The sequence below is a fragment of the Castor canadensis genome, chromosome 6, assembly GCF_047511655.1.
Source record: "Castor canadensis chromosome 6, mCasCan1.hap1v2, whole genome shotgun sequence".
NCBI lineage: Eukaryota > Metazoa > Chordata > Mammalia > Rodentia > Castoridae > Castor > Castor canadensis.
The window spans coordinates 139,446,946-139,459,435 of record NC_133391.1 but is presented as its reverse complement, the minus strand read 5'-3'; the positions used below and the strand labels follow the sequence as shown (position 1 = coordinate 139,459,435).

At 36.7% G+C, this 12,490-nt stretch overlaps 1 protein-coding gene across 4 annotated transcripts in view; it reads left to right on the top strand.

Annotated features, from left to right (window-relative positions):
• Positions 1-12,490, top strand: part of Nnt (nicotinamide nucleotide transhydrogenase) — a 95,799-nt gene that overhangs the window by 72,213 nt on the left and 11,096 nt on the right. For all 4 annotated transcript variants that reach the window (XM_074077514.1, XM_074077512.1, XM_074077513.1 and 1 more), the window contains exons 18-19: positions 824-983; positions 3,569-3,650. In XM_074077514.1, coding sequence (XP_073933615.1) covers positions 824-983; positions 3,569-3,650 — 242 coding nt within the window. The remainder of the gene's footprint in view (positions 1-823; positions 984-3,568; positions 3,651-12,490) is intronic.

Below are 12,490 nucleotides of genomic sequence, written 5' to 3'. Positions count from 1 at the left end.
AGCACTTATTTTCATGTATTTCAGTTGTGGCATTCATATAATGCATTGTGGGATGATTGTAAGTGAGCATGCAATGAACAAAGTGTCTTTCTTTTACTTTTCTCCTTTGAGCTAGTTAAAGGGTGGGTATAAATTTAAACAGTGTATACCCTTATCCTTTATCTTATTCATCCACCTCTTGGCAAGTGAAATATTTAGGATCCTAATGACAAGTCTATCTACTATGACAACTTAAGCATAGCATTTCTTGAAACAGTAGTGCATTTGGAAAATAAGAGTGTCAACCTCTATTTTTTCCCTCGAATTCAGAAGGCAGCAGAATTCTAAATGAAATGTGTGTTTATCATTTTGATTCCTTCTGTTGCCTCTTGACAGCTTGTGTCTGGTGGTAGAATTCACTGCAGAGATCTGTAGGGTCACTTTGTGATTTTTTTTGTCTCATTCCCTTTGGTCCTTTATCACTCTGGTGAAATACATGTAAATATATGGAGAAAATTTTCTCAGCCAGTAATAGTAGATCCTATTTTTTCATAAATTTCTAAATTTTACTGGTAACTTTCATTAAATGCTTTGTTCTTTAATTTTTTTTCCTGAAAATATATCAGTGTGCAACTGACTCATTACTAAAAAAGTGATGTGTTTTCAGATGTCTCTGTCATTTAAAATTTTGAAATAATTTTTGGGCTCAAATTTATCTGATGGAAATGCTTTAAATGATCAAATAAACCTGTTTGAATGGTTCTGGATATCATATGCACAAAGTATGTATCATTTTCAGAGTTCTGTGGACTAAACTCTCACAGCTGATAATTTTGCTTTTTAGGCAATGAATCGCTCCCTGGCTAATGTGATTCTTGGAGGCTATGGTACCACTTCAACAGCTGGTGGAAAGCCAATGGAAATTTCTGGCACACATACAGAAATCAATCTTGACAATGCAATTGACATGATTCAAGAAGCTAAGAGCATTATTATTACTCCAGGTAAAGAAAAAAAAGCTAAAATAAAAAAGTAAACAAAATTCTTGTAATAGGGAAAAAGTAGAATTGGAAATTCCTCATTTTTGGAAACAATGGAAACAGTAGTAGTTCTATAGTTACTAAGAGAGAAATACTGAGATTTTTCTCAGTTTAGGTTAATGTTTTGGGATCATATAGATAATCTATCAATTGACATAATGGTTCTAGACATATTTTTCTATGATTCTGTACATGTGTTAAGTCAGTGTTGAGTCTTGGCTATTTTTTCTCATGGGCAAATTTTGGGTCTAGTATCAAGGTTAGATATAGTAAAAAAAATGTATGGCTCACTCATTAGACTTGTTCAGTAAATGTTAGTCCTCTTTTCAAAAATGAATATCTAAAAAATCATTAAGAATCACATGATTTTCAATAAGACGAGACAACATGGCCTACTAGAAAGAGCTTAGTCTGGGAGTTGTAACATCTTTTTGTTCTTAATTTTGCCTCTAACAGTCTGCATGGCATTGATGAAGTCATGAGATTGACTAAGACATGACATTAACTGACTAGCCCTCAATTTCCAATTTTCTAAGCTGTATCTTGATTCTTCACTCTAATCACAGAATGTTATAGTATTATGGACAACCAATTGGTTTCAGATCAAGATTTTAACTCTGTCATGCTATCATAGGTGTCTTATGTGTAGAAAGTCTACTGATTTGACTTGTGGGTAGCTTACTGGTTGGTTACATGCTAAAATAAAAGCAACAAACATTAGCTGAATTGAATATTAAGGTGAAAACCCTTTCAATTTGGGACAGTATTACTTTTAAAGGGCATTTAAAACAGATGAGTTTGGGTTTTTGGGTGCCACAAAGATGGGACTTCTATTTGCCAATACTAGATAGAAGCAGATGAACTATACTGTACTGTAATGTGTGGGACACACCTGCATAATGAATTGTCCCAAAGTGGCACCTATTGAGAAGCTGTGCTGTAGTAGAAAGGTACAAAGATGTAGAGGAAATACTCTTGTCCTTTAGGTATTTTCTATCTTGTGAATAAGTCAGATAGGTATAATGCAAGGTGGGTCATTGATAATGGGTAAATTGAAAGGCATAGAAACCTAGGAGGGTTTGTAGGGAAGTGAGGATTTGTTTTGAGTTTTAGAGGATGGATGGGGAATGGCAGAGGGAATAACTTGAGCAAAATGTTGACATTTGAAAAATGGGCTAGACACAAAGAAGATTGAAATTTTGTCATTCTCAAGTAAATGGATGGAACTAAAAAATATCGTCTTAAGCAAAGATAGGCTCAAAAGGCAAAAAAATCGCATGTTCTCCTTCATATGTAGATTATAAAACTAAAACAAATGCAGTAATATTATTGGACATGGGTCACACACTAAGGGGAGAATAGGGAAAGAGAAGGAAACCTAAAACTTGAATGTGCTTGATGTGCTTACTGTTGAGGAGTGACTATGGGAAGGGGACCAGTAAATAGCAGAGTTCTGCTAGAGATGAACCATTGTGGGTTGTAATACACTTGTGCATGGAAGCAATACTAGGAATCTTTCTGTATAGCTATCTTCATCTCAAATTGTCTCTTATATTTTCTTCAACAAAATTGGGGAACAAGAGGGCAGAACAGATTCTGCCCAGAAGTGGGGGTAAGGAGGTGGCCCAAACAGTTTGTGCACATGTGAGTGAATGTAAAAACAATAATAATAATAGAAGAAAAGCAGGCTAGAAACATGAGGATAGATGTGAAATCATTGTACAGGGAGAATGGAAGAAATGTAGGAGTTAAAGGAGAAGGAAGATGGCTAACTTTCCTGATTGTACCCGTAACAAAGGAGAATGATGGAGGGGGTGAATTCAAGTATGATACATTTGATATGTTGTAAGAACTTTTGTAAATGCCACAATGTACCCCCACCCAGCACAACAATAAAATAAATAAATGAATAAATAAATAAATAAAATCTAGTATAGAGAACTTTAAAATTTTAACTTAGGTGTGGGGAAGGACTTTAAATTTTCTTTTTTTGAGACATTAAGTTTGGACAGAGCTCAAATGGCAGGTTTACCTACATGAGTCATCAGATGGTTGTTGTAGTCCTGAGATGAGCTGAGATTTAATGAGAGGTGCTGGACAAGCTTAAAGCCCTGTGGGAAACTTGGCCATTTAGGGAGAACAGAAGGAGAAAAAAACCATTCAGAGAATCTGTGGAAGAATAGTAACAAAGTTAGGAAGGAAACCACAGAACTTTAGTGTCATCAAAACCAAGTATGCAGAATTTAAAAATGTGTGCAAGAGGGAGAGAGAGAAGAGAGTATGTGGACAACTATGTGTGTGGTATGTGGGCATGGGGTACCTGGCAGCATCAGACCCAAAAAAGACTGAGGAGAGATCATTAGGTTTTGAATTTCAAATTCAGGCTAATAGTTTTTAAAGTCCAAATTATAAATTTGCTTTCATTTCTAGTCCTGTTAACTGATTGCCTGTGTTGGCATAGTAATATGTTTTGATCAAGAGAGAAATTGTAATTCCTCAGATTTCACAATAAAAAACACATTCTTCTGTGTTCTTGGTGTTCTTTGCAGGCTATGGACTCTGCGCAGCCAAAGCTCAGTACCCCATTGCTGATTTGGTAAAGATGCTCACTGAGCAAGGCAAAAAGGTCAGGTAAGTGTTTACAGTGAGAGGTTGCAGTTCATATAATGATGCGGGCATGAAGACATACAAATAGGTGACTTTTTAAAAAAAGATGACTGTTTTTTAAAGTGACATTTTACACATATAATTGTAGATAAAAAAATGAAGTTGTCAAAAAACCTCTAAGCCTCTTACTACTTAGTTTTCACTGCTTCTGGCAAATAACATTGAACCTAAATATAGATTCATTTTAGAAAGGAAAATTTGATTGTTCCAAATTCTAGGACATTTATTAATTGGGAAAAACAAAAGTTGTGTTTCTCTGTGGTTTGATTTGGGGAAGGAGGTCAAGCAAAGCATTTGAAATCCATTAAGTTGTACTTTTTTTTTGGTTTCTGTTCACATTGAAAAACAAAGGGCCACCAGAGAGGTTTGTGTAAGTCCCAGTAATAAACCTGTGGGCTGGGCATTGTTTGTTGATTTAGCTCTCAACTCTTGGGGTGGAAAAGATTGCTGAAAATGTTCTTTTTCTAAAGCCTTATACTTTTTGAAATCTGAATTAGCACTACATCTATTCCTGTTACTTGCCATTTGGGCACTGGGCTCTGCTCTTGGGAAGATATTAGGCAGAATAGAAAGTGGAGGACTCTACATTCCAAGGCCCGTGACCCTGTGTAAAAGGGTTTGAAAAAAAACAGGGCCACTGGGCGATGAACTTGATGACCATTACAGTATTCGCACCTGTCCTGTCCATCTCTGCAACCCCATTCTGTTGCTCTGCTGTTACTTGAAGTCAGAGAAGAGAGCAGCTGGAGTCATTCTTAGTAGGACCACTGCTGCTCCTTTAGTGGGGAGGCTGGTTCACTAGCATTTACAATGCATGCACCATAAATCCGTGGGACAGGATAACTCATTAAATAGAATTAGGTTGTTTACTAAACTGTTAACATCTGTTGACCAAATAGTTAATGTTTGTATAAGTCAGTTGTAGAGTGCCTATTTAGCATTTGTGAGGCTCTGGGTTCAATCTTTAGCACTACAAAAAAAAAAAAATCGCTTTAGATGTCAACCTTACAGTCTGGAGGCAGATGATAAGAAATAAGCCAAATAGTGCACCTAGACCTAGTCGGAGGACCTGTGCTGGACTGGGTGCAGAATTCTACTCTTTGACCTGGATGTCCCAGCTGTCAATGGTGGTAAAAGTGATATAGATGATGAAGTCAGAGGGTACCTAAGTTGTCTTAGCATCAGCAGCTGTACCAGCTGCATTTTATTTCTTCCTTTCTTTTTTTCCTTCTTACCCTTCCTTTTTTGTCTGCATTTCTCTCCCACCCTTTCCTGAAATCTATAATTTGTGTTTTTTAAATTCATAGAGTTGAGATACTATGTTATGGTGGGACCAGAATCTCTGAGATGTGGATGATTTTCATGTTAAGTGATAATCTTAGATGAATTTATGAGAAAAGTCATCAACTATTTTTAATGATCATATAAGAAGTCTCCTTTTACTTACTTATTCTTTTTTTCATATAAGATATTAAATGATGCCATCTTTTTAGTCATGGTTTTGCTACTTAGAGCATTTGCAGACCTGTAAGTGAAAAGGGTATATTAAAGAACCTTTTATGATTTTTCTAAAAAGAAATTATTTTCTTTATTTAATCCACATGTGGAAAAGTCTAATGTATTAGTAATGCCTTCCTTTACCATGTACATGTTTAGCGAATAGAGAGAGATGGCTTTCACGTCTCAGTTATCCTCTGGGGAGGGGTTGCTTAATTTGGCGTACCTCTCGTTACCCACCAATCAGCATAGGTTAACTAGACATCTTGGAAGTTCAGTCCAGTGCTAGACTGGTGGATACAGATATGAGGATTTTTAAAATAAGATTATTAGGCAGCTCTAAAGGAAGGCAGGACAAGGAAGGAAACAAATGAGAGAGATGAAGAAAAATTGTCTGAAAAGAAAAGGTATAGGAAAATGTTTCTTTTTTTTCCCTAGGGCCCCATCCATCTTTATTTATTTTTATTTATTTGTTCACATGTGCATACATTGTTTGGGTCATTTCTCCCCCCCTGCCCTCTGCCTCCACCCTCTCCCCCACCCTCGCTTCCAGGCAGAATCTGTTCTGTGCTTTTCTCCAGTTCCGTTGAAGAGTAGAAATAAGGAATAATAAGAAAGACATAGCATTTTTTGCTAGTTGAGATAAGGACAGCTATACAGAGAGATTTCTAGCATTGCTAGGAAAATGTTTCTGACCTGATAAAAATTAGAGTTTTATTGTGAGGACATAGATAAACTACTGTTGTAGGATAATTTCTTTTACTCTGCATGAGAGAAGTAATTATTTAAGATTTATGAGAAGATTCAACTATATATATATATATGGATGGATTCTCAGTTATAAATTGTTTTTATTACTGAAGTAATATTGTGAATAGAAAGAAAGCTTTTCATGAGAACTTTTTATCATTTTGCATAATTATTGAAAATTTATTTTAAATAATTTATTATTGTGTTAATACTTTGTAGTGTAGAGTCAGAATAAAATTATTGTTTACTCTGTTTTCTATATTTGTGTTAGGGAAAATTACCAATTTATGTACACTTGTCTTCCATATTAAATGTATAATTACATAATAATATGTTGCAGTGTATTTTTGTTATAGGATGTTGAATTTTCAGTGTAAGCTTTGTAACAAGTTATGTAAATCTTGCATTTGAATTAAATGAAAGAGGACTATTCTTACAAACATGATGACAATAGACTATCATATTTTTCCTTTCTAGCTTCTGTGTGGAATTTTTTTTAACTGAAAGGGAATCACACACTTTGTTGATTTTGCTGCATACTGTGTGTCATCATCTTTTCATAGGTGAAATGCAGATTTCCTTGATGAAGTTAGGATTTTGTGTGTGTGTGTGTATATATATATATATGTAAATAACATATATATGTACACACACACAAAGGATGCTAGCCTTTAAAAAGAGGCAAATGTCTGTCTGAACAAGTGATGGCTACAGTAGTTACCTTGTATTTTAATGAAATAAATCTGTATTTACAGTCTGCGGTAATTTAGCCCTTTCATCACTCTGTGGCGCTCCCTTGGTGTTCATTGAGCACAGCTGCTGGGCCTCTGGTTTTAGTAGGTCTTTGTGCCTCAGGACCCAGCATGCCTAGCATCCAGATGTGGTGACATATTTGCACACATCCCCTGTGGAAATGTGCCAGTGTGGACATACGATTGTCATCAATTAGTTATGCCCAAGTGGTGCCAAGAAAAATTGCAACTGTCATACAGTCGTCTGGCTTCATGGCCCATGATTGATTTAGAGACACTCCTGTTTTCCTTTGCTTCGGCCATAGTCATAACATGCTCACAAAGGCCTGAGGTTCTGTAACAAAGTGCATGACATTTCATGACAAGAACTCATTTCAGGATGTTGACATTATGAAAGCTCACTGACTTCAACTTTGTTTAATGGCAACGATGTCATTGCTTCACAGTTGTCCAGAATGCCTGTGCAGCTTACCTAACTTATGCTGGATCTTGAAAAGCATTTTATGAAAAAAAGCTTAGGCTACAAGAACAGACATTTTTTCCTCCCAATATTTACTTGTCAATTTTTGGATTGATTATATGATAGGTTTTTCATTATAAAGCAGAGATGATAGCTTTCCCAATCAGTATATCTTAAAAATGTGTGTGATTTTTTTCCTCGTTAGTAATTAATAATTACTTGGTCTTCTTTCTTTAACACATTACATTGCTTGTATTATCACGGAAGTCTTTTGAATTTGTGGAAACACTTTCAACTTCCTTGACTGAGTAACTGATGTTATGCATTACTTTTATATTAATGTTCTGTTCTTTTTATTAATTAGCTTATTAATAGAAATGTTTTTATTAGGTACTGAGAACTGCATAAGCTTAGCTCTCATTCTCAAAATTTTATAGTAATGAAGAAAACAAGCAAATTAATGAGTTCCATTTAATATGATGGTATGTTAAGTAAGCCAAGTAGAGTAGAGTTAGGGTAGGAATATAAAGGAGAGGAGTAATTTAACTGCCTAAAGAAAAGTTTTAATTTTCTGTACTACTCATAACATGAATTTTTTTTCAGGTTAAAAAATGTGCATGTATGTATATATGCATGTATATCTGTGTAAAAACAGGTATATATGTACATATGAATTTTTAAAATGTGTTTAAAGTTGTATGGTTTAAATTTAATGGTTTAATATGTGTATGTGTGTACATAGACATACATGAAAAGCATAGAAAGAGGTTGAGTATGATAGAGAGTATTTGTGTAATGGGCAAATGAGGGAAACTTTTGGTGGTAAAGAGGAAAAATCAAAGAAAGTAAGTGTACATAAGAAGGGGACTAAAGTAGAAAGGAGAAAAATAGAGTAGATGAGCCAATTCAGGTTATAATACATACATACACATGGAAATGTCAAGGGAAACTCCCTGTGTAGCTATCTTAAACAACCAGAAATGTCATTTTGTTTCTTCTTTTACAAAATCTGAGAACAGGAGGAATGGGTCCTAGCTGGGGGGTTGGTACCAGAGAGGGGGAGGATGTTGGGAAAGAGTGTAGGAGGGTGAATATGGTGCAAATATCATGTATATGTGTTTGTAAGTGGAAACTATTCCAGCAATGGGGGAGAGAGATAAAGGAGCGTGATGGAGGGGGTGAATTCAGGTATGATATTTTGTAAGAACTTTTGTAAATGACACAGTGTACCCCCAGCACAATTAAAAAAAGAATAAAAAGAAAGTATGTCCATTCATTTGCATACATGTCAAACCTGTCATATAGGATGCCAGTAATGTCTCCAGTCAAAGGTGTCTGTAAAGTTCAAAGTTTCTAGCAAATGAAGTTTTCAATTTACAGTTTTTAGCCTTCTCCACTGTCCTTAGCATGTTGGTGTGGTGAAGACCATGCTAAAGGCCAGGACTTTTGGTGCTTGTAAAGTCTTTTCCAGCCGGACCATGCTGGAGCCCATTCCTTAGACCCTCCTGGCCCTGGCATGCCAGGAGGTCTGGGATGCTGGATGAAGCCATGTCTCTGACCATCAGGGTGATTTCTGGCTTCTAGTTCAAGTATTATAATAAACTCTTTGTGTTGAGTTTATTCAATGAGGTTCATGTGTACCGAGTAGAGTATAAATAAAAAAAAACCCCTCTTCTAATTTCATGTTCAAATTCTGTATCTTGCTTATAATTTTATTTTATGGTGCTCATTAGCTATTGCATCCCAAGAGCCATTCAACAGCATCATTAAAGTTATTCAGGCAGAAGGATGAAATCATGCATAATTTTAACTACCTCTCTTCAATATGCCAGAATACAATATTCTAGAACATTATTCACAAATTGAATTTTAGTTGTTCCTATGATATAATTGTTCATGGTCTTGTTAATTATTTTGGAAATAAGAGTGTCAGTAGTTATGCAGTCTCTATTCTGGGCTTGGTAGCAGGATTTGGTTCAGTTGTAGAAAAGCCAGCTGTGAGCATAATCTGTAATTAATCTGCTCAGAGTGGGAAAGGTAGCGTTGTCTGCTGCTGTCTAGGAGTGCACATCAGGTTAGCATTGGATCATTGTACCTAATCCTCTGTAGACAACTTCTCTTCTCTTTGTGGGGGGGGCCTCAAGTGTCACAGGCCACATGGATAGATGAAAAATGCAACCATAGCCTGCCAGACATATCCATATTCACATTCATAAAACAAGGTTGATTATGCTTCTGAGGTGTTTAACAAGCTCTTGGCTATTCATAGCTATTTTTCTGAAGAAGGGAAGGATGTGGATGAATACCAGATATCAGAACCAAGAGCATCAATTCAGCCCTTAATTGTTTTCAAATGAAAGAAAGAAAGGCACCAGGCCTTTTCTAATTCTGTCTGTTGGAAAGTTATCAGAAATTAAATGAATTTATGTGGAATTATATGAGTGACTTTGAATTACTCCTTCTAAAGACTTTCACAATTTTAAAAAGCTGGGTGTCTTTCGTTTTGTTTAAGAAGCCTCTCTTATTAATCAGTTTTTTCAGATAGCAACTGCCCTGTCAGGAAGATTTTTTTTGCTACTAGGATTTGAACTCAGGACCTTGTGCTTGTGAGGCAGCACTTAGGCCAATTCTCCAGCCCTTTTTGCTTTAGGTAGTTTTCAGACAGGGTCTTGCATTTTTGCCCAGGATGAGCCTCAGACCATGGTCCTGCTATATGTGCTTCCCGGAAAGCAGAGATTATTACAGGCATGTTCTGGCATGCCCAGTTTATTGGTTGAGATAGGATCTTGCAAACCTTTTTGTCCAGGCTGGCCTAGAACTGTGGGAAAGCAGAGATTATTACAGGCATGTTCTGGCATGCCCAGTTTATTGGTTGAGATAGGATCTTGCAAACCTTTTTGTCCAGGCTGGCCTAGAACTGTGATCCTCTTAATCAGCTGAGATTACAGGTATGACAAACTATGCCTGGCCCAAGGGAAAATTTGTTTCACTTCATTACTGTGTTTCTCTTCAGCTAGATAGAATAACCCCAATGCAGTTAGTCCCTACCTTTTCACTACTTAGGATAATTTAGGTAACTTTTACCATGCTGACTTCGTGTTTTAGAAAGTTTTATTCTAAACTGATTTATTGAAATTATACTTAAAGCAACTTTCCTTTGTGCTTTTAATAAGGAATCTGTACCTGTCAACTGGAAGTTCTGATCAGTATGTGATAAATCAAAGAAACTTGCCTTTTTAGTCTGTAATATTTTTCACAGGTGAAATGCATAGTTAAATGTCAAAACAATTGAGTTTGAGTAGCACATTCTTTTGTTACCTCCATGGACTTTCCTCAGAATGGGTCATTGTCACATGCAAACACAGGATGTATAGGTCCTTGAAGTATTCTTTACTGCACCTGCAGTGGAACTTCCATCCTGCTTTGTGAGAGAACACTGTAAACATAAATGGTATAATACCAAATAAAGGATTCCTGCCCCAGGAAGCAACTGGACTGGAGGAATTTTAAGGTCTATTTTCACCATTAAGGTTGTTGTGATTTTTCTTCTACTTTAGTCTCATTGTCTCTTAAAAGGGTAACTATGAAGCCTAGCCCTTTCCTGACAGGCTCTAGGGTTAGTGGTAGTGGATGTTTACAGTGTGCCTTTTATGGGACACTTGTATTCTGGTGGTCCCCTGATGTCTGTGACCCAGGTGTGCCTCACACAGGGAACTTGCTTAGACTGGTAGACACCCTTGTGGCTCTTGTCTGACCTGTGCACAGTTTAATAATGGCCACTCTCTGGGGGAGCTCTGACAGTAGGAGAGTTAGGTTGAGGTATCAGGTGAGACACAAAAGAGGCAGCCCAACAAAACGTGTGATATAATAGGCAGATTTTATTACAGATCCAAGAGAGAAGAGGGGTGTAAGATGAGGGCTAACAGGAAGATTGGAGGGTGGATGTCATGTTCAACCAGCAGGTGGGAAGCAAGAAAGAGGAGAACCTGTATGCGAAAGTCTTTGTTGGGATGTGGGTCAGTATCCTAGCAGTGTCCCCATGAGGACACTGGGTCTATGATGTTACTACAGAGTAGCATGTGTACACAGTCCATGCAGGGTGTGGTGGTTGGTGGGGGGGAGTCACCAAGATTGCATTTATATGTCCCATAGGTGGGTGTTTGTATAGGCAGATACCTGGTTCGACCACAGGGAGGAGGAGGCAGAGAGCTGGGGACTGTCAAAGATGACTAAGCTCTGCTTCTTGTAGGAGATAGTTAACCCTCTCTTCAAAATGAAAGCTGAGGCAACATAAAATGACTTGTATTCACAACAACAGTTTTATTGATTTATAAATATCTATGATTTTAAAACTAGAGGAGTAAGATTTCAACAAATGAGCCCTCTTTTTGCTGGTTAATTTGTCAACCTCTTAAGGGGTTAATATATGTAGGAAAATTGTGGGGTGATGATATTGGGAAAGCAGAAATGCTAAAATCGTATCCATATACGTTGACCTATATACGTTTGATTTTGAAATGTAATGCACAGTAAAATAAAATTAATCCTTTAAATATCCTGAGTATAGGAATCCACTTTGTGCAGTGACTCCCAAAACATATAACCAAACAGTTGAAGGTTGTAAAGAATTTCTTTTCAGAGAATATCTGGTGATCCTTTTGAGTATGTAAAATAGCAACAGGCTGAAAATGGGTCAAACGCTGTCAGTATTTAAAAATGGGCCCAACTGTGTCTTTGTCTAATTGTTGAATTAGAATGCTAATTCAATAAACTATTCCTAATGGTTCATTACTGACCTAGATCTGGATATTTCCATGGTGCTAAAAAGAAAATGTGGTTGATTTTGGTGTTGTCAATGATTTTGGGTCATGTGGTGAATGTCTTGTATTTTTTAATAGCCCCACATGCCCACGAACAACTACTGAGACCCGTCCTGCTCAGGACATGTTGTCTCCGCAGCCTGAGGTCATGGACATTCATGTTGTGCCCCTTGAAACATGTGGTATCTGAAATGTAATGTGGGTTGCAAAAAACTGTACTAATGGAGCTTATGTCATCATGGATTATAAAAGATGCTATCACAGTGATGCTTTTTGAATAGCTCCTTCCCAAATTTTATCCCATTACTCAGCACTCACCAATAGGTTGTTTTGATTCCTTCTGGATTTAAAAGGCTTGGAAGATCAGGTTGTTTGATTATAGTAGATTATTGCACTTTTTAAAAACTGTGCCTGGGTCTATGCTTAATTACTGACTCAGGTTTGAACTGTTTTTCATTATATAATGTTCCATGAAAGACATTATCATTTTCTTATTTGAGAGAGGGAAATAACAAAAAGTGCTGT